This window comes from Sorex fumeus, unplaced genomic scaffold (assembly GCF_029834395.1).
Source record: "Sorex fumeus unplaced genomic scaffold, SorFum_2.1 ptg000063l, whole genome shotgun sequence".
Taxonomy (NCBI): Eukaryota; Metazoa; Chordata; class Mammalia; order Eulipotyphla; family Soricidae; genus Sorex; species Sorex fumeus.
Window position 1 is genome coordinate 80,780,916 of NW_026606120.1, and position 26,559 is coordinate 80,807,474.

Below are 26,559 nucleotides of genomic sequence, written 5' to 3' on the forward strand. Positions count from 1 at the left end.
GGTCCCCAAGAGATGCCGCTCAGTCGCAGGCTCAGAGCCTCTGCTGGTGGCTTCCAGAGGGCAGGGCCAGGCTCCGCTGCTAGACCAGAGACTCCTTGACCCCTGGACGCACCGTCTGAGCCTGGGGTGCGGGCGGAGAAGGCGTGGCAGGCCCAGCGTCCTCCGCAGCACCCCTGTCCTCGGCTGGGTGCTGTGCCGTATCGCTGGTGGCGCTCTCAGGGCCGTACATCCTGTTCATGGACTCGGCGATGAGACCCTCCTTCTCGGGGGCGCCGGCCCCGCTGCCGTCCAGGCTGTGGCGTGACAGGTAGGAGGCCTGCTTGACGGAGCGGCGGAGCAGGTGGCGGCGGAAGGCCCTCTGGATGCGGATGGCGCACACCTCCTCGTGCTTCCTCTTGAGGGTGGTGGTGATGGGCTCGTAGGAGACCTTGGAGGGGTTGGCGGCCATGAACTTCTCCTCCATGGTCTGCTTGAGGGCGTCCATCTCCCCCGAGTCGCCCAGGACCTCCTTGGTCAGGGCGAAGAGGATGTCCAGGCAGTGGATCTTGTCCCCGGGCACCATGGGCAGGTCCAGCGTGATGAGCTTGATCTTGTTGGGCTTGGCGATGCGCAGCGGTTCCTGCAGCGTGTCCACAAAGTCCGAGAGGCGGCTGTAGGCGATGAACTGCGTGGCATCGGGGTCGAACTTCTCCCAGGTCTCGTAGAACATCTCGAAGTCGTCCTCGCACAGCGGCTCGGTGCTCTCCTCCGTGGCCACGTTGAAGTTCTCCAGGATGATGGCGATGTACATGTTGACCACGATGAGGAAGGAGATGATGATGTAGCTGCAGAAGAAGCAGATGCCGATGGACGGGTTGCCGCAGTCCCCCAGCACGCTCGAGCCTGGATTCTCCAGCATGGGGTCGCAGTCGGGCGGCCCGCTGTTGAGGATGGGGTTCAGGAGCCCATCCCAGCCCGCCGACGTGGTGATCATGAAGAGGCAGATGATGCTGTTGCCAAAGGTTTCGAAGTTAAACATATCATCGATGCCCGACTCCTTCTTGACATAGGCAAAGTTGGACATGCCGAAGATGGAGTAGATGAACATGACGAGGAAGAGAAGGAGGCCGATGTTGAAGAGCGCGGGCAGGGACATCATGAGGGCGAAGAGCAGTGTGCGGATGCCCTTGGCGCCGCGGATGAGCCGTAGGACACGGCCGATACGTGCCAGGCGGATCACACGGAACAGAGTGGGCGACACAAAGTACTTCTGGATCAGGTCGGACAGCGCGAGGCCTGTGGGGACGGGGGGGGGGGATGTGTGGGTGCCAGGGGGCCTGGTGCGGGCAGCAGAAGGAGCTGAGCCCTCGGCGAGGCAGCAGAGACTCAGGGAGGTGGGCAGTGGCACTCTCAAGAGGGGCAGGCAAGAGATAAGTACCAGGAGGTTTACTCCATGACTTGAAGGCCAGCTGCACACACTAGGGGTAAAGGCAGCTCAGATAGAGAAGGAAGCACCAAATAAAGGGTGTTGGGAGGACCCTCCCAGGATGGGAGATGCATGCTGAAAGTAGTCTATAGACTGAATATGATTGCCACTCAATGCCTCTTTTGAAAACCACAGCACCCAAAAGGAGAGAGAGAACAAAAGGGAGTGCCCTGCCACAGAGGCAGGGTGGGATGGGGGGATGGCGGGTGGGAGGGATACTGGGATCAGTGGTGGTGGAGAATGGGCACTGGTGGAGGGATGGGTACTAAATCATTGTATAACTGAAACCCAAGCACAAAAATTTGTAAGTCTACAACTGTGCCTCATGGTGTTTCACTAATAAAAATTTAAAAAAAAAACAAAAACAAAAACAAAGAGGGGCAGGCAAGGCTCAGCCTCGTGGTGGGGTTGCTGATGTTATAACGGGGGGTGCAGGAGAGAGGCTCTGTGTGTGTGGGGGGGGGTGACCCAGAGCTTGTCACTTGTGGTGACTTTGCTTCCTCTCCAGCACAGTCATAGGCCCTTGAGGCCAGGGCTACATGCTGAGGAACACATCGTTAGTCAGTTTGGCCCTAGAGCGAGCAGAAGGACGCACGGACCCAGCAGCCCGCTGCCTGTCCAGCCTCTGGGGCAGAGCCTGGCCACCACTGTCCCATGTCCTTAGGCAATGTGGGGCCATCCTGGCCCTTGTGGCCCCTGATAATAGTGAGCGTGACCCTGCGTGTGAGCACTTCACCCTGGTTCGGGAGATGGCCAGTGTTGGATGTGGGCCCCTGGTGGTGATTCCCTGCCCAGAGGGGCCGCCCCAGGGGGACACCCTGTGTGCATCTGCGTGCTCATGCCAGCCTGTTGGTGCACGGGCACCCGGCTGGTCCAGCCCCGCCCCGCTCACCCACGATGGACAGGATGACCACCACGAAGTCGAAGATGTTCCAGCCGACGGTGAAGTAGTAGTGGCGCAGTGCAAACATCTTGAGCACGCACTCGCCGGTGAAGACGATGATGAAGACCATGTTGATGTAGTACAGGATGTCCACCTTCAGCTGGCTCTGGTCGTCTGTCTCCACCATCATGGTGACCATGTTGAGGCAGATGAGGATCATGATGGTGATGTCGAACACCTGCTTGGTGACGAAGTCGTACACCATGCCCTGGATCTTGTTCTGTGGGCGGAGGGTGCGGGCTGGGCTGGAGGGGTGCACAGTAACCCCCGCAGGGATGGGTGGGCAGGAGGCACGGGGAGGTCGGGGCGAGGGGAGATGCTGGTGGTGTCAGCCGGGGAGGAGAGTGGAGGCTGGACCATTCTGTGGGTCTGTGGCCATCTGGCCTCCCCCCAGGAACCTTCACCCACTCCTCCGCCCCCAATGCCACTGGTCACCAGGGAGGGGTCTAGATGCATCCACCCCATCTAAGATCCTTCTCCCAGATGCCCCTCAGGTGAGGAGGCAGATGGATTTGGGGGGCTTTGTAGTGGAGGCGGGGGGCAGACCAGATACTGGAGCTTCTCGGGTGCTGCACCTGTGGGGTCTTCACACAGTGATGGGGAGGGGTCCCTCCCGGGGGCAGACCCGGGAACCAGCCTGTGTGCAGCACAGTACCCACAGCCCCAGGTGCCCGGGTGGGCATCCCCAGAAGCTGCAGGGGAGGCCCGGGCGCACCTGGGGCCGCGGGATGGGCTTCTGTGGCTTCTTGGAGCCCAGCTTCTTCATGGCATTGTAGTACTTCTTCTGCTCCTCTGTCATGAAGATGTCTTTCCCTCCAAAGTAGAGTGGGATGGGGCCATAAGGCAGGCATTCCCCAGCCCCAGAGCCTCCCACCCCAACACTTTCCCTGCAGCCTCTCCAGCAGGGGTGCCTCATGGGATGGGGCTAAGGGGTCTGTAGGGACCAGAAGAGATATCAGAAGGGCTGGGAGGTGGGGAGGGGGCGCTTCGCCTCTGTAGCTCACCGTAGCTGAGACCCAGTGAGGCAGGAAGCTGACAGAAAAGGGAACGGAGGCCAGGGGAGGCCAAGCTGCCTCCCATGTCCCTGGTCACTGGGCGGGATCCGGGCCCACCCAGGCCAGCCTCCTCAGCCTGTGAGCAACTGTTGGGAGTCAGAGGGAGCCCCGATACTCATCTTCTTCTTCTGCTGGTTGAAATTGTCAATGATGACGCCGATGAAGAGGTTGAGTGTGAAGAAGGAGCCAAAGATGATGAATATGACGAAGTATAGGTACATGTAGATGTTCACCTCATACTGCGGCTGCTCCTCTTGCTACAGGGCCCAAGAGCAAGGTGGGCCGTGCTGGGTGCCAGGAGGACTGGCTGTCCCCTGCACTGTCCCCCTGCAAGCTCCGAGAGCCAGGAACCCATCCCCCACGACTTGGGCCCGGGGTATCTGGCTGAGGAGGTGGCACGGGGGTGGGGATGGGTAGACATGGCCCAGAGAGTGTGCTCCAGACCCCGTCTCTGAGCCCCCTGCTCACCTCTCGTGAGTCCACAGCCGCGTACATGATGTCCATCCAGCCCTTGAATGTAGCCTGGGAAAGCATTGGTGCTTCAGGGAAGGGGCGACTTCCTGTCTCCACACCCCTCGACTCGGGCACCAGATGGAGACCAGAGGGGGGCGCCTGGGCACTCCCCGGAGGGGGTCGCGCCGCGGTCCACTCACCACCTGCAGGAGCGAGAGGTAGCCTAGGCCCACGTTGTCATAGTTGACCTTGACGTTGAGCCAGCGGACCTGGCCCGTGTGCATGAGGCTCTCGCACTGTGACTTGTTGTTGACCTCGGAGATGTCGAACCTCTCCGACGTGGTGGTGTTGATGCAGTAGTAGAACTTGCCAGCGAACAGGTTGACGCCCATGATGCTGAAGATGAGCCAGAAGATGAGGCAGACAAGCAGCACGTTCATGATGGACGGGATGGCGCCCAGAAGGGCGTTCACCACCACCTGCGGCGGGCGGCATGGGGGCATGGACAGACCCTCCCGGCATGACCCAGGGGGCCGGGCAGTCTGGGCCCCCCACCACCCCGTTGGGTCAGGCCTGGGGGAGAAGCACTAGCTGGGAGAGATGGGTGGAAGGGAGGAGGGCCTGGGCTGGGGGGCTGTACTGGGCTCTCTGGTGGGCATTGGACTTCCCTGGAAGCAGCCTGGCCAGGGCCAGCAGGCAGGAGGCAGAAAGTCCCTCCTCTGCCGTGCAGGAAGTGGCCCCCACCCTCGCTGCACCAACTCACACGCAGACCAGGAACCGCGGCCCCACAGGTCCTGAGGATGGGCCCTATGGAGAAGCTGCTGTCGCTCCAGAGGGGCCCAGGGGGTGAGACCCCTGGCTGGGCAGGTGGGGGAGGGGTCCCTGCGCTGGAGCTGGGGGGTCTGGCTGAGCCCTCCTGGGTGCCTGCCTCGTCCCTTGGGGAAGCCCCTCTGGTCTTGCCCACACGCTGTGTTAATCTGGCACTTCTCAAGGATGTGTGGGGGTCAAAGGTGTGCCATGGCGGGGGGGGGGGGCGGGGGTTGTTGAATACAGGTTGGGGAGGGACAGGCACAGCTGGGACCAGTCCTCCTTCCTCAGCCACCCTGACTCCAGCTTGAGCTGCCTCTGCTGCCCCCTAGTGGTGATGAAGTAGAAGAGCTAAGGAGAGGTCCCACCCCACGACCACCACACACACACACACACACACACACACACAAGGGAATGTGTGGGGTCCCACTGGGCCTTTCACAGTCTCTGTTTAATACACTGTCTCTTCAGTGGAGGCTGGAGATCAGAAACACAGCCATGCCATCCACACCTCTTCGCAGAGCCCCCTGGCACCCACCGTGCACCCTCAAAGCCCCCCGGGTTACCCACCCTCATGCCCTCGAATCGTGACAGTGCCCTGAGGGGGCGCAGCGCCCGAAGTGTCCGCAGGGATTTGATGGGCCCCAGCTCCGAGTAGCCCAGCCAGTTGGCCACCAGGCTGATGATGGAGACCTGTGGAGGAGCGGGCGGTCAGGGAGCAAGTCCACCAAGTCAGGGCTCAGGGAGAGGCCGCCAGGGTGATGCTCTTGGGGGCGGGAGCTGCCCTGGGGGAGTATGGCCACCTCTGAGCAGCACCACATCTTGACCCTCCTCAGCCTCTGGGAAAGGGGCAGGATCTGCTTTCCTCGCCCTCCTGGGGCCTGAGGCACCCACTTCCCCTCCGCCCTGACCTCCTTCCTCTTTTGTTTAGTTTTGGGTCACACCTGGCGATGCTCAGGGCTTACTCCCAGCTCTGCACTCAGGAATTACTCCTGGCAGTGCTTGGAGAGACCCTGTGGGATGCCGGGGATCGAACCCAGGTTGGCTACATGCAAGGCAAATGCTATTCTACAGTTCCGGCCTCCTCCAACTTTCTTGAGCCACGTGAGGTGTGGGGTGGGCGAGATGGAGTGTGAAGAGGGTGGTTGGGAGCCACCTGTGCCCGGGCTGGGGGCGGACTCACGTCGACGATCAGGAAGTCAAGCCAGCACCAGGCGTTGGTGAAGTAGACCTTGAAGCCATATGCCACCCACTTGAGCAGCATCTCGATGATGAAGATGTAGGTGAACACCTTGTCCGCATACTCCAGGATGGTGCGGATCATGCGCCGCTGCTCAATGTAGATGTCCTCGAAGGCCTGGGGGCACCAGCAGGGTCTAGCCAGTGCCCGCCCCCCCCCCCGCCAGCCCCCACTGGCCCCCAAACCCAGACCTAGGAACAGCAGTGCCCACAGTGGTATGGCTTCTGCCCGTCCCCCCTGGAGGGGGGGGAGTGGGCACACAGAGAGCCCACGTATCTCTTTAAGGTCAGGGTACGATTGCTGGGACCCTGGGGCAGGTGGGCTTTAAGGGACTTGAGCTCCCTGGAACTAATCCTGTGTGAAAACCCAGGGCTGGGCCTCGGGACAGCCGAGGACGACCCCTCCTACCAGGGCTCCGCTGCTGAGCAGGATCATGAAGACGATGAAGGTCTCGAACCAGTTGTGCTCGACGATCCGGAAGCAGGCCCGGCGCAGTGTCCACCACTGCTTCCCCCGGCCCTGGGAGACGTCCACGGACAGGCATGGCCAGCGCTGCACACAGGCTGGGGGGCAGCGGGAGCCCCGTCATGGGGGGAGGGGCAGGGGCACTCCAGCTGCTTGGAAATAGGGGCGGGGGAGGGGCACGGCCTCCTGGTCCTCCCTTGGGTCTGCTGTGAGCAACCTTGTGGGGACGTTGCTGCCCTCACCCCCAGGGGGAGAGTTGTGGGGGACCCTCACAGTAGTGCTGACTCCCTGCCCCAGGAGCCTCCTGAAAGTAGACGATGCGGCCCCTAGGGGCGCCGGGAGCCCCCTCAGTGCAGTTGGGGGAGGGGCTTCCTATCTGTTGGCTGGAGAAAGACCCTTTCTGGGCTGTGGGGGATGCCAAGTGGATTTTTCTGGAAAGGGGCAGTCAGCTGAATCAGTTGGGCACCCCCGGGGGCCACTGGAGCGGGGCTGGACCGGGCTGTGGACCCAGGGTGGGTGCGTGCAGCGCCGGGCCCTCACCCTCGGTGAAACACTCCTCAGGCTCCTCCTCGGCCTGCTCCTCGGCCTGCTCCTCGGGGTCCTCCTCGGGGGGCTTGTAGTCGGCTGTGCTACAGACTGAGGAGGTCCCGTCGCAGGGGGGCTGAGTCAACTTCTGCAGGGGGGAGGGAGGGAGGCCACAGGGTCACATGACCCAGTCCTCCAGCACCGGGTCTGAGGCAGGGTGGGGGAGCAGGAGGGAGGGGGCTGAGCCCTGGGGAGCCCCGCCTGGCACAGGGGAGCCCTGGGGCAGCTCAGGGCAGAGGCCAGCCAGGACAGGGGGCACCAGAGACACTAGGGGTTCATGCAGGAGGAGGTGGGTGGGGAGACAGGCCGTCAGGGAGCACTGAAGGGTGGGCAGTCTGGGTGGGCCTTCAGGGGGCAGAGGAGGGGGAGGCTGTGCCCCCCACTCTGTGCCTCCCCTCTAGGGACCCGGCAGGGACTGAGCACATTCCCGGATGAGGCTGAAGCTTGAACCAAAGGCGCCAACACAAGCAGGGCACAGTGGGGGGGTCCTGGCCAGACACCTTTCCCTCCCCAGGCTGGGTTCTGCGTGCCAGGGGACTCTGACGTGACCGGGATACTGGAGAGGGCCGAGTAAGGGTCAACTCTGCATTCAGGGTGGGGGGCTTCAGTCTCCATGTGCGCAATGGGTAGAAAGGGAAACTGAGGCAGGGGGTCTCTCCAAGCTGCTTTTCCTCCTATGCACCCCGACTTCCATGGTCCCCTCTCACAGGTCCTGGTGCCAGCCAGGCCTCCCCACCCCCGCTCCGCATACAGCCGTCGGTGCCACATTTCCTGGGTATTTATAGCTTGGCAGACACGCAGCCTCCTGGGAAGCCGGTGTGCCACATATTTGGGGGAATCGGGAGCCAAGAGCTTTCAGGGCAAAGTTCATTCAGGCCCTCGAGCCCTGCCAGGCCCAGGACTGGCAAGCTGGGGGGCAGGAGCAAGTCCTGGCTGAGATTCCATGTGCTTTCTTCCCCGCCAGAGCTGGAAGTGGGCGAGGGGACCCCAGCCTCTGCCAGAGCTGCCGGGGTGCCCCGCAGGCTCTTCTCCACTCCTGCAGGGGAGAGGCGGGGAGGGGGCCTCTCGGTCCAGGGGCGCCCCTCCTGCACAGCGGGGCAGGGCTGCATCCAGCTTGGTGCTCCTAGGCCCCTCGACCCCTTAACACAAGCCTCTCACTGACCACGCTGGGGCGTTCCTACCACCCTTGTGGGGTCAAAGCGGAAATAGCTGGTGATGGCAAGGAGCTGGCAGGGGCACTCGCCAGCCCTGCCTCCCCCCCCCCCGCCCACCCGCCCCCCCACACACACACTGTGCTCAAGTTCAGGGCCCCCAGGTGAGGCCTCCTATCTACAGCGCCCCTTGCTGGCCGGAGGACCATGTGGGGCTGCAGGTAGGGGTGAAGGAGGCAAGGATGGTGCCTGGACCTGGCTCACTCCAGACCTAAGTGAGGGACCCACTGAGCGTACAAAGAAACTGAGGCTCACGCAGGATGGGATGGGGCCGGGGGAGCTTGTCTCCGCTCACACAAAGGCTGGAGATCTGGGGGAATGACTCCAGGGGCAGAAGTGCGAGGGTCCCCGAGCACTGCGGGGAGTGGTCCCCAAACAATGCACCCAGAAGCGACCCTGAGCACTGCCGAGGTGGCCCCCAGAAGAAAATAACAGGAAGGGAGGAGGTGCGCCGGTCAGCCCACCTTGATGTCCTCGGGCTCAGAGAAGGTGTCGGTCTCCTCCTCTGTGGGCAGGTCTAGGTCCGACTCCTCGGAGGCGATGGGCACATGGATGGTGAGGTAGGGGTTGTTGATGAAGTTGAGGTGGTCCAGCTCGATGCTGGGGGGTGCGCCGTCAGCCAGGCCCACGTGGTTCAGGATGTGGTTGTCCTTCTTCATGTCCTGCTCCCCATCGGCCGGCAGTGGCTCCTTCTTCTCATCCTTGTCCTCGGGGGCGCTGTCCCCAGCGGCGTCGGCAGCCTCCCCGAGCTTCCCGATACGCAGGATAATGTCCTTGGGCCGCAGGACCTGGCCGTGCAGCAGGCCCAGCAGGAAGGTCTTGGCGAAGCTGATGCCCCACTTGATGCGCCCGATGGCGATCTGCAGGTTGTTCATCTCCCCGTCCTCGTCCGAGGCCGCCAGGCTGTCGGCACTGAAGGAGCTCAGCAGCAGCGCCAGGAACAGGTTCAGGACCTGGGGGTCGGGGGGACGATGGACATTTCAAGCTGTCCACTCATGGGGCACTCTCGCTGCACCTCCTCACTTTGCAGAGAGGGAAACTGAGGCCCAGGGCCTCTGCCTGAGGCAGAGACGGGGTGGGGAGGCCACTCGTAACAGACACTGCTCTCAAAACTGCCCCACACCGCTACAGCGGGGAAGGCAGAAGCAGAGGAATGTGCAGGTTTGGGGCTGGAGCAATAATACAGCGGGTAGGGCGTTTGCCTTGCAGGAGGCCAACTTGGGTTCGATCCCCGGCATCCCGTATGGTCCCCCAAGCACCGCCAGGAGTGGTCTCTGAGTTGTAGAGTCAGGAATCAGGAATAACCCCTGAGCATCGCTGGGTGTGACCCAAAAAGCAAAAATAAAGAAGAACGTGCAGGTTCCCGTCTCAGCCCTCGGGAGAGGTGTCTCAGTGGTTAGAGCTCTCTTCCAGAGGGGGCAGCCCTGGTGGTGCTGGGGGCTTACTCCTGGCTCCCTGCACGGGGATCGCTCCTGGCAGCATTTGGGGGGTGAATACAGTGCTGGGATGGAACCTAGGTTGGCTGCATGTGAGACAAGTGCCCTCCCCGCTGTGCTCACTTTCTGGCTGTCACCTCTTGCCTTGCTTGTGTGAAACCCCGAGTTTAACTCCTGCCACCACCTCACCCCCAAACAGAAGCTACTCCAGCTCCAGGCTCCACGTTTCCAGAACTTCCCGGGAACCTCTGTGACATCTTTTCCTGTCTCCATGGACCTTGCAGCAACAGGGCTGGAGCAAGGCCTCACTGCCACCCCCCCCCCATCCCCCGGGAGGGTGGGCTTCACCGCGGAGCCATAGCCCAGCCCTTCCGCAGACCCCCACTCCCCTCTCCCTTTGGAAGGGTGCTGGCCTACTGTCCCCACCCTGGGTGCCCACTCTCCCTGCCTCTGTCTCTCTTCACAGCATTGAGAGAGACTTAAGAGTCAATGCTCCTGTCCCCAGGACAGATATTGCTGACCCTGGCCCCGAGCACAGGATTGGGCAGCCTCTGGGTCCCTTGCCCAGGAGAGAGACGTCCAAAGAAGTCCATACACAGCAGCCGCCTGCTGCAAAATTGTCCTGCTGGCTCCTGAACCCCCGTGCCCTGCGACTGAGTGTCCTGACCCCCAGCCCTGCGGTTGAGTGTCCAGGCAGCTCCATTCTGTGTCTCAGTTTCCTCATCTACAAACTGGGCATGAATCCGGTATTAGCTCCTCACATGGCTGTGAGTTACTAGATGGAGAGAGGGGGAAAGCACGGCGTTGGCTGATAGGTGGACAATGAGACCATCCCGGGTCTGGAGAAGAGTATGATTCTCAGAGAGGTGGAGTGACTTGCTCCAGGGCACACAGCATGGAGAGCCCACTGCTTGTTTAGACTAAAATGTGAGTGACTACTCTGAAAATTGTGCCAGGTGGTGGCCTGTCTTCTTCCCAAGCCCACCCATCCTTGGGCAGTGAGGAGGAAGGGGGAGTTGAACTGGATGGGGGAGCAGTGGATGAGCGAATGAGAAAGAGAAGGAGCCTGTGAGCCCCTCCCCCTGCCCAGCTACTGCCCAGCGTCACTCTGTCTGCCTCTCATGGCTCCTCTTGAGGCTCCTGCTCACTGTGCTCCCTAGGGTGGTCCCTGCTCTCTCGCTCTCTCCTTGGGAGATGTGCGGGGGGGAACCCGCCCAGCTCTGCGCCCCACAGACGTTCCTGCCTTTGCCCTCCTCGGGCTTAGGGGAGCTTCTTTCCCTTCCGTGGCAGGCAGTGTCCGGTTGCCAGAAGCACATCTGAGATGGGAATTAGCTGCTCTCTGGTCAGCAGGGTTTGCACACGGCTTCTGCCTGGGACAGAAATAGCCACCTCGGGCAGGCGGGAGGGCGGGCTAGAGATGAGGGGTGTGGACACCCGGCCTCAGACCTCATCACTTCCTGGTTCCTTGCAGGAAGCCCCCAGGGCCATGGGGAGAGGAGGCAGGGTCTCCCCACTGGGGCAGCTGCCCTGCTGTCCTCTGGCAGGAACCTGCTCCAGATGGGGTGGCAGGGACAGTACCCAAGGAACCCTCCCTCAACTGCTCCCCAACCTCTGAGCATGGGGGGAGACCCAGCTGGGCTGGGTAGAGTGTGTTTGAGTGCACATGAGACAGGCGCATGCAGGAAGGGCAGGGAAGGGAAGGGCATGCATGAGTGCACATACATGCATGTGTGTGCATGTATACCTGAGACAGGAGTGTGTGGGAGAGCAAGAGCATGCATGAGTGCAAATAGATGCATTTGCATACATGCGCACATGTATGGGAGACGAGAGTGTGCGGGTAACAGCCACAGGCTGCTCAGTGTGGTGCCCCCAGGCCCTAGAGGGTTCAAGTCGCGCACAGACCACGGCTTCCCCACCTGGACTTCACTTCCTGGTCTGCAGCAAACCTTCTGCTGCGGGGACTGAATGTGTGGCTGGTGGAAAATGTGGCAACAAAGTTTGATGAACCTCAATGGCCAAAAATCAATTCTGATTTGAGAACAGACGGAATCGAGGCTCTCCGGCAGCTCTCGGAGGAGCTACAGGGCACAGCTCAAGCAGGATGGCCTGGGGAGGGCCACCTACAACACTGACAGAAGCCGAGCCCGGGTTGGGGGTGCATCCTCTGGCCCAAGGCTGGGCGATGCTCAGCAGCCTAAATGTGCGGCCCTCACCTGTCCTCGTGGCTGCTAGCCCGGCTCCTTCTTTCTCACCAGTGTCACTGCTCTGGGCAGAGCCTCCCTAAGCCCAGCGTCCCTTTCTGCGGGTGCTGGGACCACTAGGGGCAATGCCCACCATGCCTGGCATGAACAGTGGGATTAGCACACACAGTCCACTCACTCCACTACCTTCAGCTGCCACCACTGACCCCCTTTCCGGTGAGCACTGGGGCAGTGAGTTTTATCTTGGGATGAGGAGGTTGCCCGGGCAGTGAGTGGCAAGCCAGGGTGAGGGAGGGGGAGGTTGAAAGGTTTTGAGTTTACCAGCCCAACCCTGCCCTAAACTTCTCTGTGAGGGGGGCTGTCTCTGGGTCCCCGGGGATGGTGCCTCCTCCCACGGGCTCCTCCCCGGTTCCCCAGGCCCAGGCAGAATTAGGCGACATCTGAGAAGGGCTGATGCAGCAGCCCAGGCTGCTTCCAACCCTGTGGATTCCCAGACGTGCTGCCCAGGCCATGAGGGCACCACAGGGGGCAGCTGGGCTCGGGTAGGACTGAGCCCACCCCACCCTCTGTCTGGGCTGTCGCCACAGAAATGCCTATCAGCTGGCCCGTTTCTCAGGCCTGGCATCAGCCCACCTGCTAGCCCTGACCACTGAGGGCAGAGGGCTGGTGCGGTTATACCATTTCCGCCTTTTCTCAACATCCGGGCCTGATTCTTGGGAAGGGAAGAGGGTCAGAGGGTGGGAGGAGAAGGAGGAAGAAGAGGAGAAAGAAGAGAAGGAGGAGGAGGAGAAGAAGGAGAAGGAGGAGGAGGAGGAGGAGGAGGAGGAGGAAGAAGAGGAGGAGGAGGAAGAGGAGGAGGAGGAGGCAGAGAAGGAGGAGGAGAAGGAGAAGGAGGAGGAGGAGGAGGAGGAGGAGGAGGAGGAGGAGGAGGAGGGGGAGAGGGAAGAGGAGAAAGAAGAGGGGGAGGAAGAGAAGGAAGAGGAGACCGGGGAGGAAGAGGGGGAGGAGGAGGGGGGGAGGAGGAGGAGAAGGAAGAGAGGGAGGAAGAGGAAGAGGGGGAGAGGAGGAAGAGGTGCAGGGGTTCAGGGTACTGACCCCCTGCTTTGCCTCTCTGGGCTGTCAATCAGTCCTCTCCCCTTACTTTCTTCCAGAAAAGTCAGCCCACACAGAGAGACGCAGAGTTCAAGGTCATGCAGATGGCCAAGGAGCTGGGCTTGGAAACTGGGTCTGGGTGACTCCAATTACCATGTCACTCTATCCCAAACACTAGGCTATGGCCAGACTACTCAGTGGCAAATGCAGCCCCTGAGAGAAATGCAGACCCCCAGCACCGCCTCGCTCCCCACCTGAGCAACTGACTGAGATGGGGCGATGGAGCAGAAATCTACAATTTAAGAAGGTCCCAGGACGGGGCTGGAGTGATAGCACAGCAGGGAGGGCGTTTGCCTTGCACACGGCTGACCCGGGTTCAATCCCCGGCATCCCATAGGGTCCCCCAAGCACCACCAGGAGTAATTCCTGGGTGCAGAGCCAGGAGGAAGCCCTGAGCATCACCAAGTATAACCCAAAAAAGGAAAAAAAATGTCATGGAGATGGGGGAGGCAGACTGTCAAATACCAGTTATCTCATCGCTTATACAGTTCAGCCGCTTATGGCCAGGGCCCTGGCTGACTGCCTGGTTCCAAGGGAATCAAGGGGTCTCGGGTGTCTTGCTGGCATACTTGGGTTGGCTGGCAATGGGCGGGGAGGCGGCTCCCAGCCCCCATGCCCTGCGCACTCACCACCAGGTTGCCGATGACCATGACCATGAGGAAGACCGTGAGGCACATGGGCTGGCCGGCCACCTCCATGCAGTCCCACATGGTCTCGATCCACTCGCCGCACAGGATGCGGAAGACGATGAGGAAGGAGTGGAAGAAGTCGTGCATGTGCCAGCGAGGCAGGCTGCAGTCGGAGGCGATCTTGCACACGCACTCCTTGTAGCTCTTGCCGAACAGCTGCATGCCCACCACGGCGAAGATGAACACGATGATGGCCAGCACCAGGGTCAGGTTGCCCAGGGCGCCCACCGAGTTGCCGATGATCTTGATGAGCATGTTTAGGGTCGGCCATGACTTGGCCAGCTTGAAGACCCGAAGCTGTGGGGCGGGGGAGTTTGGGGGATGATGAATGAAGCCGGGTATCTCCGGCCCCTCCCAGGGAAGCCCTGTCCTTAGGCAGAAGAACCATCTCCCACTGCTTGTCCAGCCTCCGTCATCTGTGGCTCCCGTCTGCCTCTCTGTGGAACGGGATGTTTGACTCCTGTCCCCCCACCCCCTTCTTTGGTAGATGTTTAGAAGAAAAAGTTCTTGTGACTCACAGGATGTAAGGACTGACAAGCGAAATTATAGGTGGGGATTTGATTGCACCCCCATAAGAAAGCAGGAATACAGAGGAGGCATAAAGGTGGACAGTTGGTAGAATGTCAATAGCTGAGTGGTGAAGACATAAAGGTGATCCTATTTTACACCACTGTGCTGTGTGGAAGGGCCCTCATACAATTTAAAGACATGGAAGCGGGGCTGGATCAATAGCACAGTGGGTAGGGCATTTGCCTCACACGCGGCCAACCCAGTTTCGATTACCAGCATCCCATATGGTCCCCTGAGCACTGCCAGGGGCAATTCCTGAGCGCAGAGCCAGGAGTAACCCCTGTGCATCGCTGGGTGTGACCCAAAAGCAAAAATAAATAAATAAATAATACAATAAAATAAAATAAAGACATGGAAGGGTGTGGAAGGGCTCTCATACATTTTTTTTCTTTTTGGGTCACACCCAGCAATGCTCAGGGGTTATTCCTGGCTCTGCACTCAGGAATTACTCCCAGCGGTGCTTGGGGGGTCATATGGGATGCTGGGAATCAAACCTGGGTAGGCCGCATACAAGGCAAATGCCCTACCCACTGTGCTATCGCTCCATCCCCCCTCATACAATTTAAAGACACAGTAAAGGGCCTGAAGGAACAGCTCAGGGGAAGACTGCTTGTCTTACAAGCATATATGGTCATGAGTTCAAATCCCGAAGTCCCACAGGCACCAAGCATGACGCTGGCAGTCCAGTACCTGCTATTACATACCTCCCCCCATCTCCCCCACGCACACTCTGACGTAAGTGCCCCTGGTCGAGGGGGCAGTATTGTGAAGTCCCTAGCCTAGGACAAAAGCAAACTCAAGTCTCAGTCTTCAGGTCTGAAGAGTCTCCAGTCCAGCCAAGGGCTCTGTGGGTTAGATCAATGCCAGCTGAGGTGGTCACTTTGCCCCTCCTTATCCTGACTAATTTATCTACTTATTGCTTTTTGGACCCCACTTGGTGATGCTCAGGGGTTACTCCTGGCTCTGCACTCAGGAATCACTCCTGGAAGTGCTTGGGGAACCATGTTGGGTGCTGAGGATCAAACCTGGGTCCGCCTGTACAAGGCAAGCACCCTCCCTGCGGTACTATGGCTTCGATTCCCCTCGTTTACTCCATAGGAGCCACACCCTGTGATGCCAGGGAGCCGAGCAGGCCAGGATCGGAGCTCAGGGGCTGCACATGCTTTACCTGTGCCTGCTCCATATCTCCCCCACCCACCGCCATGGTGGTGTGCCCCCTCACCAGGCGGAAGGAGCGGAGCACCGACAGCCCCTGCACGTTGGCCAGGCCCAGCTCCACCAGGCTGAGGGTGACGATGAAACTGTCGAAGATGTTCCAGCCTTGCTGGAAGTACTCATAGGGGTCCATGGCGATGAGCTTCAGCACCATCTCGGCCGTGAAGATGCCTGTGAAGACCTGTGGAGGTGCCCTGCTCAGGCCTGGGGCGCCTCCCACCCTGAGGGCAGCAGGCAATGGAGCCCACACACTTATGTGTCACAGGTGCCCGGGGGGGGGGCAGAGGGGCACCATGCAGAGCTGTGCCACCCTGTGCCTTGCCTGGGGACCATTGGGGACACTGTGCTCAGAGCATCTCCCCAAAGACAACAGCACGCAATGCTCCCATGATACCTCACCGTGCTCCGATCTTTGAGAACTTGGGGGCTTAGCACGGTTGACCCAGACGTGAGGAAATGAAACTCAAGTGCTCACGTGGGAGTGACTTGGGGTTCAGATCAGTCTTGGGGTGCTGAGTTCAGTCCCCTTGCTACCCTGCTGGGCCGGGGTCCCGGGATCCAGCAAATCTAGATGGTCTTGGCAGTCCAGGGCAGAACCAACAGGGGACAAAGTTGAGAGTGAGTGAGAGGGTCAGAGCTGCACCACGAAACCCTGGCACGGCAGGAATCTGAGGTCTGCAGAGCCCCCAAACCTCGCTGGACATGTCCCCTTCCTGCTGGCCACCAGCTGCCTGCAGGGTGCACAGCCCGCCCCGCCCAGGATCTGTCTCAGGCCACAGCAGGTGCCCAGAGGGCAGAGGCTGTGGGCAGGGGCTGGATAGGTGGGGGCCGGGGCTGCCCTGTCCTCTCTGCCCTCGACATCCCCATGGACAAGACGTGCTGGACAGCCCTGGGTCTGAGCCCTGGCCAGTCCTTCTTCTGTTCACGCCACCTATCCCTGGATGCCCAGTTGCTCTGCTCCGGACAGGACAGGGGAGCCTGAGGCCCTGCAGGCCAGGGGAGTCAGGAGCTGGGAGGGTTCCCTTTGTCAGCACCGAGGCGCTAATGCTCCTAATGGCAGGGATCAGCGGGCGGATCAGCGTGTGTCAACAATAGCTGCAGAAGGGGCTGTGGCAGGCAAGAGGAGGAGGTGGGCAGGGGACTCCCTGGCTTTTAGGGTCTGGGGCCCCGGCGGCCCCCAGGGTGACAAGGTCTAAAGGCCCCCACATCCAAGTCCCTTGGTGACTCCTAGGCCCCGATGATAGCCCCTAGAGATGGAGACCTGCCCCCGAGCCCCCCTCACCGTGACCTGCACACCTTTTCCTGCCTCTGACCCCATGGCATGGTCTGGTCTCCAGACTCCCACAAACCCTGACCCGCATTTGCCCCTAAACACCCTAAACCCGACTCCACATACCAGATAGCCCCGTACCTCTCCCTTGGAAAACAACATGTGCCCCTCCTGGCCCCGAAGACTGTGCCCTATTTCTCACCTGCTCTGCCTGGCGTCTCTCCGGCCCCACTCTGCCCTGTTACCCTGCCCGGGTAGTGCCCACCCTCTCCGCCCACCCTGCCTAGGCAGAGCCTGGCCCCCCTCCCGGCACCCCTAGGCCTCCCGCCATCCTACCAGGTTGCCGACGTAGAGCACGTGGTCGAAGTGATCGGTCATGGGGTAGTGCTCCATGGCCATGAAGAGTGTGTTGAGCACGATGCAGATGGTGATGCCCAGGTCCACAAATGGGTCCATGACGATGAGGTGGATGATGTGCTTGAACTGCACCCATGGCGAGCAGCAGTTCCAGATGAGCACCTTCTGCGAGCACTTGTACCACCACGGCGGGCACTTCTGGTGGGCCTCTTCCAGCTCTGGGGTTCAAGGAGAGACTGGCACCTTTCCCAAGATCTCGGGCCCACCTTCCCAGCCCCACCCCCTATCCATGCCCACCCAACCTTGCGTCCTCGATGCCCAAAGGGTACACCACCCCTCACGCACTAACCCCTCGCCCACGCTCCCTCAGCCCCTCTCTCCATGCTCCCCTCCAAGGCCCCTTCCCCATCCACCCTGCATCTCCCCACCCTCTGCCAGGGCCCAGGCTCTTGGCCACAGAAGCAGAGACACTCTGATTGCCTTGCTGGGCAGAGAATCCAGGGAGCGGCCCCTGCAGGGGTCTCACTTGCTACTGTACCTCTGGGGAGCAGACGAACGCCCCCACCCGGGGCCTGCTCTCTTCCTAGCCGCTCTCCCCTTCCTGGGCAGAGAGGTTTTCTGGGACCACCCCCAGTGTGAAGCCCCAAGGTCTGGAAGGCCCGGGAAGAAGGCTGTTTTCACCCCCCCACTGCCTCTGTGGCCCTCCGTCTAACCATTATCCACCCAGTCATCACCAGAAACATGTGAGATGAACACTACTGGAAGCTCCCAGCTCAGAGAAGGGGAGAGCAATGCGGATGGTTGGGGGCCGGAATGGAACCAGGAACCAGGGCTGGGGGTGTCGGATTCGCACTTGCACCAGGAATTTGCAAACTTAACCCCTTCCCAAAGGCTATGGGCTCTAGTCTGACGCTAAACTACCCCCACATCAGACTGAAGGCCTTGGCTCCAAATTTCTCACTGGGGCACCACCCAGGGCAGCGGGCAGTGAGTGAGCTCCTCATAGCTCTGCCCCCGACTTCCTGAGCACTCTCCAGCCTGACCCAGACACCTGGGTGCCTATCATCGAAGGCCGGACAAGGTATGCCCACTAGAGGCTGGCAAACTCTTCTGGGACCTCCACATCCTTCCTGGAACAAGGTCAGGCAGTGTGTGGAGGGAACCAGGATTCCTGTTCCTCCTATCCTCTCTTTGTCCATGCTTGCTTATCCTCACCCCTTTTAAATCATTAACCTTTCAGTCCATACACCCCATCCATCTCTCCATCCATCCACCCACTCATCTATCTTTCCACGCAACCACCCAGTCATCTATCAACCATCACCCATTCATCCATCTACTTCCCCATCACCTGTTCATCTGTCTAGCCATCTATCCATCCTCCCAGTCAGCCAGTCAGTCAGCCAGTTTCCTATCCATCCATCTATCCACCCTTCCTTCCCTCCTTCCTTCCCTCCCTCCCTCCCTCTCTCCCTCCTTCCCTCCGTCCCTCCCTCCGTCCCTCCCTCCTTCCTTCCTTCCTTCCTTCCTTCCTTCCTCCTCCTCCCTTCCCTCCCTCCCTCCTTCCTTCCTTCCTTCCTCCTCCCTTCCCTCCCTCCCTCCGTCCCTTCCTTCCTTCCTTCCTTCCTTCCTTCCTCCCTCCCTCCCTCCCCCCTTCCTTGCATCCCTCCTTTCCTTCCTTCCATCCCTCCTTTCCTTCCTTCCCTCCCTCCTTTCCTTCCCTCCCTCCCTCCCTCCCTCCCTCTCTCCCTTCTCCTTCCTTCCTTTCTTTCCTCCTTCCTTCCACCCTATCTTTTCTTTCCCACCCTTTCCTTCTTTCCTATCTTTCCTACCTTCCATCTGTCCATGTGTCCATCCATCTGTCCTTCCCTCTATTCACCCACCCATTTATATGTGTGCTTTTCATCCCCTCCTCGTAACCTGATAATTCCAATCTCCTCATAAGACTCAGGGGAACATCATAGGGATATGGGGGCTCCTGAGAATATCTGGGTAGCAATTAATGTATAACTTGGACCCAGAAGTTCACTGAGGGGCCAGGGACTTAGTTTCTAGAAGCTTCCTGGTTAGAATCATCACCTCAGCCTTCCCTGCAGCCCTTCCAGAAGCTCCCGTTAGCCGCAGCTGCCTGAACAGGGCCAGATTGGGCTGAGACCGCCTTTCCCCGGGCCAGGTCTTCTGTGCCAGCATGAAGTGACTGTCCTGAGGCTGGGCCAGCTGGCCTCCCCTCCCCCCACAGGAGCCTGACAGGCAGATCCGAGCGGCCGGGGCGCTGGCGCTCACCTTCCATCGCGTCCGAGATGCCGCTGTCCTGCTCTCCGGGTGCCGCATCCACACTGCCATTACAGTCTTTGCTGTGGGCAGGGTCCCCATCTGCATCCCCGCCTTCCAGAGCCTGGGCGGCCTTGGCCTGTTGACCGCAACAGTCGGGGTGGGGGGTGGACTCACAGACTGCTGTGTCCTGGTGACCTGGCTCCACTAGGCACAGCCCTTGGTGGTGATTCGGTGACAGGATAGAAAGCAACTGGCTGGGACCCTCATTTCTGAAGCCCTCCCCCGACCCTCTGAGGTCTTTCCTGTGGGTTTCTTTGAAGGCCACATCCAGCAGTTTGGGGTGAGGGGACTCCTCCTGGTTCTGTGCTTGGGGACAGGGCTTGGCAGTGCTGGGGGGGACCATGTGATGTTGGGGATCAAACCCGGGCCAGCCAGTGCAAGGCAAATACTCAGCCTTTGGGCTACATCCCAACTCCCTCTGGAGTCTTGGTCAACTGCACTGTAGGTGATGAGGAAATGAAGGGCTCCCCGCCCCCTGCCCCCCGACCTTGGCACTTGCCTCTCCCTTTGTGCCCAGGAAGAATCACAGAACCATTGATATTTGAACTAGTTTCACTGCTCCTCCCTGCTTTCTGCTAACAGTGGGGCATCCAAGGCCCAGAGCCGTGAAATAATCTTCCACCGCCAGGTGCCTGGAGTCCCACCAAGCTCCTTACCTGGAGCCTCCTGCATGCCTGTCCCACCTGCCTCAGCAGGCCCCATCCCCTGCCTCAGCAGAATCCCCCAACCAGCCAGCTGTGAAGGAACCCAAATTGTGGGGCAGGGGACCCCTGGCCCTTCAGCCATCTATCCCCAAGTTGAGACCTTCTCCACCTCCTCCTGGTGCTTTTTGTACTTCTCCAACATCTGCTGAAACTCCTCCTCCTTCTCCTGGTCCTCGGCCAGCGTGGCCTCGTTCTGCTCCGCATACGCCATGGCCACGACCGCCAGGATCAAGTTGATGAGGTAGAAGGAGCCCAGGAAGATGATGACCACGAAGAAGACCATGTAGGTCTTGCCGGCGGCTCGAAGGGTCTGGAAGCGGGGGGAGCAAATGGGGGTGTCACAAGGCAGCCCCCCTCCTGCCCGCAGCCTTCCTCCCCTAGGCAGGCAGAGAGACGTAATCTATGCGATGGGTAATTTCAGACCTTGGGAGAAAGAGCTCCCTGGACTGGGACACCCACTTGAGGTTTGATCCACAGGATCAGCTGGTTCCCAGCACTAGCTCCGGGGATCAGGCCCCGCGTGCAGGGCCCAGGAAGCAGGGTTTGGCGCTCCGTGGCTCTCTTAGCCGTTTCTAGGAGAGCCAGGCCCAGACTTCCCTGGCTTCCTGGCTCACAAAGGCCTGATCTCAGAGTCAGGAGGAAGCACGGAGACAAGGACCAGCCTTAGCATCACTACAAGCCAGGCGTCTAGCTAGAGCTCAGCAGAGAGCAGTGACACTGACCAGGCTGCTGGGGACTGTCACCACAAACAGCATTCGTGTCCATGATGCCTCAGGGGGTGCGAGACTCGCACTCACTCAGCCTGCCTGCCCGCTCGAGGTCTGGCTGAGCTGAGACTCCCAGACCCCCCGCCCTCCCCTGGGCTGCCATGAGTGTGGCTTTCGAGGCAAAAAGGGGGAGCAAGGAAGGGCTGTGGGCCCCGGCTGGGCGGGCAGGCTGGGGCAGCCGTACCAGCTGGAAGAGGTTCTCCCAGTAGTCCTGCGTCATAAGGCGGAAGAGGGCCAGGAAGGCCCAGCTGAAGGTGTCGTAGCTTGTGTAGCCGTAGTTGGGGTTCCGCCCAGCCTTCATGCACTCGTACCCCTCAGGGCAGTGCCTGGGGATCAGATGAGGGAGGGAGTTCTTAGGGACTTCCAGTTGGGGGGGCAGATGGGGAACCCTTGCAGTCCTGAGGGACTGGAGCAATAGTACAGCGGGTAGGGCATGTGCCTTGCATGCAGCCAACCTGGGTTCGATTCCCAGCATCCCATATGGTCCCCCGAGCACCACCAGGAGTAATTCCTGAGTGCAGAGTCAGGAGTAACCCCTGTGCATCGTCAGGTGTGACCCAAAAAGAAAAACAAAAAACAAACAAACAAAAAAAAACCCCTGCAGTCCCGAACCCTGAACACAGAACCATGTTCCCTCCATGGCTAGGGATTCCGTCCCAGACCCCCAGGGCACCCCCTCGCTCACCCAGCGTCACTGCTGTTCCCACAGAGCAGGGCATCGTTGGATCCCTCCAGAAAGTAGTAGTTCCCTAGGTGAGGGGGCCACAAGAGCAGCAGGTCAGACGCCTGCACCCACCTGGGGACCCCTTTGCTCCCTCCTCTACGGGCTGCACTGAGACCCCAGGTCTCCAAGAAGCTCCAGTGCCACGACACAGGAAGATATGGGGTAGGGCATGGTTGCAGGCAGGGGGTCACCGCATTCCTGCCCAGAAAACCCCAGGGTGAGTCACTGCAGGGGGCTAAAAGCCAGGGTGCCCAGGTGGAAAAGAGGAGCCTTTCTCCAAGTTGTCAGGAGGCACTGTGAGTCCTACGAGGGTAATGGAATGTGAGGTGCGGGGGTACCTCTGAGAAGAAGGGGACCAGGGTCATGCATGTTAGTTCCTGTTGCTTTTAGACTGAAAGCATTAGGATTTTCAAGTCATTAGGAGTCACCTTTGCCCTTTGAGAAAGGTTGTGTTGTCTCCATCTTGTTGTTGGGGTTTCAGGGGTTCAGGGCTCGCCCTGGAAGTGGGGACTGCCCACCCCTACTCCATCCTCACCTTCATCGTTGATGTACGCGTCCCAGTCAAAGGTGAAGTTGCTGGCCCAGCCCTCGTGGCTGTTCCAGGTGTCGCTGCTGTTCCAGGTGTCACTGCTATTCCAGGTGTCATTGCTGAACCAGGTGTCATTGATAAACCAGGTGTCGTTGCCAAGCCCCGTGAAGTCCAGCCAGGTGTCATTGCCGAACACGGTGGCGTTGGTGTCGTTGAAGGGTGGGGGCCAGCGCACGCACTTCTGCCGCAGGTTCCCCATGAAGAGCTGCAGCCCCACCAACGCGAAGACGCTCAGGCAGAAGACCGTGAGGATCATCACGTCTGACAGTTTCTTCACCGACTGGATCAAGGCCCCCACGATCGTCTTCAGCCCTGACCACAGGGAGGGAGAGAGTGGGGGGGGGGGGGCCGGGTAGGCAGAGCAGGAGGACCACCCCCCTCCTGACACTCCCAGCTACCCCCCAGACTCTGCCAGCTCCATCTCCTTCCAGGAGTGGTTTCCCGAGCCCCCACCTCTGGGAAGCCTTCCCAGATCAGCCTCCATCTTTCTCTGACCTTCAACCGTGAGCCTCCCTCCCCCCCCACCCCGTGGGGCCCAAAGACTCTCAGCCGCCAGAAGAGTGGGTGATGAAGACTATGCCGACATTATCTGACTCATTCCTAGCATGACAGGCAGGCCTGACATGGGACCTAATGAAAGTCACCAGAGTGTGAGCTAGAGAGCACCAACCTCCAACTTCTGCTCTTAAAAGTTAGGATTCAGGGGCCAGGAGGGTCCCTGAGCGTAGTAGGGTATACCCCCGCACCCATGGGAGCTCAGTAATGTAATCATAGGAGGGGCTGAAGCTCTTGGCAAGCCCTTGTACAGTTTGCCCTACTCCAGTTGCAACAAGTCGTAAAGAAACCAAACCTTAATATCACATCTCAGGGATGGTATGATAGTACAGTGGGGAGGTGTTTGCCTTGCATGTGGCTGAACTGGGTTCGATCCCCGGCATCCCATATGGTTCCCCAAGCACCATCAGGAGTAATTCCTGAGAGCAGAGCCAGGAATAACCCCTGAGAATCACCAGGTATGACCAAAAACAAAACAAACAAACAAAAACAAAAACAAACCACATCTCCTCACTCTTCACTCCTCAACCTGTTTGATCATGGAACCCCTTTGCATCTTTCTTGGGGGGCCTCCCCAAGAATGTTCAAGGAGCCTGAGGGCCACTCTGGGTGACACTTTGCCAACAAGACTGTGAGGTTCAATGTCCAAGCCCAGCAGTGCGTGGGGGGCCTCTGGTGCTGTGCAGAGTGGTAGCTGGGGGTCTGGGCAATGCCAGGGATTGAACCTGGGGCTGGTTTGTCTGGGAGCGAGAGGGTTCACTCCAAGGTGCTCCACAATGAGCTTGACTGACCTTCTCTCTGCCCCTTTTGAGTGGACACACTCTTGTGGGATGCCAGGACAAGTCCCCTTCATTGACAGAGAGCCCCAACTTCTTCTAGGGCCTGATCAAAGGGACTCTTCCTTGGATGCTATTTATAGTTTTAATACATTTGAGCTACACCTGGTGAGGCGCAGGCCTCCTCCTGGCTCTGCACTCAGGGATCACTCTTGGTGGGACTTGAGGAATCATGTGGGGTGCTGGGGAGCATGCAAGACCAGTGCCTACCCACTGTCCTATCTCTCTGGCTCATTTCACGCTTCTTGAGGGATTCCTCTGAAACTCCCCTGCCTCCTTGATTCTATGACCTCTTCCTTATCGCACCTTCAGGTCTGGGCCTTAGCGTGGGATTCCCTGGCATGCCCTTGCAGGTAGAGATCTCTGCCCTGCCATCTGCTGCTCATGTTTGACTCAACACACATGGACACGTGATGCAGCATGTGGCAGGTAGATAAGTACCCTGGTTGGTTAGGAAGGTGGCGAAACCTCATCCCAACCCCGTGAGTAGCACATGGCTCCCAGGTAGGGACACTGAGGCAGGCGGAGCCCAAGCGCTCCTCAGGACCAAGTTGGGAGGCAGAGGAGGTGAGAGGCAGAGCCGCGTGCCCAGACCCATCCCTCACTAGCCTGCTTCCAGCTAGGACCCCTTCTCCCCCGCCACCCCCCCCCACCCCAGCCACTCAGGTCTAGGCTTTGGGGTGAAACCACACAGGTGACAGTCGGGGAGGGCGGAGCTCCTCCCCTATACCTGGGATGACCGTGATGGTTTTCAGGGCCCGCAGCACCCGGAAGGTTCTCAGTGCTGATATGTTTCCCAAATCCACAAACTCTGTCACATAGCTGTGGGATGGAGCAGAGAGCACCTTTGTCAGAGCTGACCGTGGGCGATTGGCCTTTTCCAGAACAAGCATTTTCCAAAGAGTCCTTGCAGTTAGGGGTTTATAGGGGGCATATTGACCCCCACAACATGACTACTGGATCTGACTACTGGAAAAGATCTCTGAGAGGCCAGATCACCCACCGCCCCTTTTGAGGCCTGGACCTCGCCTGCCCATGGGGACTCTGTGGGGCCCTTCTCACGCCATCGTGATGACACTGAAGTCCAGCCAGTTCCAGGGATCCCGGAGGAATGTGAAATCGTCGATGCAGAAGCCACGCGCCAGCATCTTGATGAGGGACTCGAAGGTGTAGATGCCCGTGAAGGTATACCTGCGGCGGGGTGCAGACCCGTGGGGTGTGTGTGTGTGTGTGTGTGTGTGTGTGTGTGTGTGTGTGTGTGCATACACATACACACACAAACATGTATGTATGTTTGTGTGTGTATGTGTATGCATGTGTGCACGTGTGAGTGCATGCATGCGTGTACGTGTGTTTACACATGTGTGTATGTGTGTGTGCATGCTTGTGTGTGTATATGTGTGTGCCATGCCGGGGGCTCTTGATCTTTGGGGTGGGGCTCCCCGGCTGTGCTCAGGAGGTCCAGGAGCCTCTTCCAGTAATACCAGGCAGGGGGAGGGGGTTGGGGTGGGGTATGAGGTGCTGGGCATCAAGGCAGGGTCCTGATCCCTGAGCCATCTGCTGGGCCTAAGGCCACAGGGCGTGGGAGTGACACGGACAGTGAGTGCCAGGGCCAGGGTCAGGGGTGGGGCCAACTCACTCCACGTCCTTGGACCAGGGCGGCGGGTTACTCATGGTCATGAACACACAGTTGGTCAAGATGGTGATCATGATGAACATGCTGAACAGCATGGGCGGGCGTCAAGGAAAGCGCGAGCAGGCGAGGGCAGGGGAAGAGGTGCCCGCCCACCCACCCGTGCCCAGTGCCGCCCCTGGCAGGATATGAGTGGATGAGCACCTTGATGGCGCAGCGCCGGACAATGCTGAAGGGACTCAGCAGGTAGAGAGCAGGTGTGGCCGAGAAGCGGAAGATGGACTTGCCCTTGTTGAGCACGATGAAGGTCTGCGAGGGAGAGGCCGTGAGCCGGGGCCATTAGGCACGGGGCCAGGCCCCCCTCCCCGCCCCTCGCGCCTCACCTTCTTGTCGCTGTAGTAGGGGTCCAGGTCCTCCAGGGGGATCCCGATGACCTCGGGCGGGGGGTCCCCATAGATCAGGGGCAGGCTCTTGCCAGCCTCCAGGTCACTGCGTGGCTTCCGCTCGGGCTCCTCGATCTCCATCTGCTTGTTCCGCAGCAGCCGGGCTTCCTCCTCCACTGCCCGCTGCTCTATGGCCGCCAGGGACTCGGGGGTGAAGGGGCGCAGGCTCTCAGGGCCCAGCGGCAACAGGGTGGGCAGAGACGCGCTGGCCATCCTGGCATCCTGGGCTCAGGGGCTGAGAGGGTGGCAGGCACACAGCCCTGGGCAGTACCAGCTCTGGGGCTCACTTCCTGCTCGTCCTGGCGCCGGGTGCTAATCCCAGGGTGCCAATCCCGGGGTGCCGATCCCACTGAGTTTGAGCACAGAGCCCGCGAGTGCCCAAGGCAGCTGCAGTGTCTGCACACACGGACACTGCAGGCCAAGAGGACCCCCTCGGGCCTGGGCTCTGGGGCCCTCCACTGCTTCCTGGGCTCCGACTCCAGGAAGGACGTGGCTCTGACCTGCGGGGACAGAGGGAAACTCAACTGACCCCATGCGTGGAAGGCACATGGGTTCCATCCGGGGGCAGGGGGGGCCCTGCAGGGGTGCTGCCGGCCACCTGCAGAGTCGGGCTGAGACCCAGAGGCCCACAGTGGTCAGTGAGTGACATCTGCAGGGACGGGGCTAGTCTGCCTCTAAGGGCCAACCTGGGCTTGGTTTGGGGGCACAGCAAGGGGGCTGTTCAGTACCCTTTCTGGGCGAAAGGCTAGTCTAGGGCGGAGGAGGTCAGGGCCCTGGGTCCAGCAGGGACTCTGCCAGCTGCCCCGCTGCGGGATGGACCCCCCAGAACAGGCGGGGAGCTGGGCCAAGAAGGTGTT

The 26,559-nt window shown here is 60.0% G+C and overlaps 1 protein-coding gene across 1 annotated transcript; it reads right to left on the reverse strand.

Annotated features, from left to right (window-relative positions):
• Nucleotides 1-79: 79 nt before the first annotated feature.
• SCN4A (sodium voltage-gated channel alpha subunit 4) lies at nucleotides 80-25,915 on the reverse strand. Its single transcript, XM_056127453.1, has 24 exons — nucleotides 25,643-25,915; nucleotides 25,450-25,568; nucleotides 25,266-25,355; nucleotides 24,689-24,817; nucleotides 24,357-24,448; nucleotides 22,182-22,547; nucleotides 21,608-21,671; nucleotides 21,107-21,248; nucleotides 20,256-20,465; nucleotides 19,401-19,527; nucleotides 17,097-17,335; nucleotides 15,498-15,671; nucleotides 13,646-14,002; nucleotides 8,689-9,177; nucleotides 6,969-7,101; nucleotides 6,372-6,526; nucleotides 5,907-6,080; nucleotides 5,294-5,416; nucleotides 4,117-4,395; nucleotides 3,932-3,985; nucleotides 3,583-3,720; nucleotides 3,124-3,228; nucleotides 2,358-2,628; nucleotides 80-1,275 (listed from the first exon to the last, which is right to left on the reverse strand). The coding sequence occupies exons 1-24, from the start codon at nucleotides 25,913-25,915 to the stop codon at nucleotides 80-82; spliced, it is 5,499 nt and encodes a 1,832-aa protein (XP_055983428.1).
• Nucleotides 25,916-26,559: the final 644 nt, after the last annotated feature.

What these genes read in the sequence shown, in the direction of transcription:
- SCN4A (XM_056127453.1), bottom strand. Translation starts at nt 25,915, where the DNA reads ATGGCCAGCGCGTCTCTGCCCACCCTGTTGCCGCTGGGCCCTGAGAGC. An exon ending in CCTACTACAGCGACAAGAAG is followed by an intron (nt 25,569 to 25,642) that starts GTGAGGCGCGAG and finishes TCTCCCTCGCAG; the next exon opens with ACCTTCATCGTGCTCAACAA. An exon ending in TGCTCTACGTCGGCAACCTG is followed by an intron (nt 15,672 to 17,096) that starts GTAGGATGGCGG and finishes GCACCTCCACAG; the next exon opens with GTCTTCACAGGCATCTTCAC.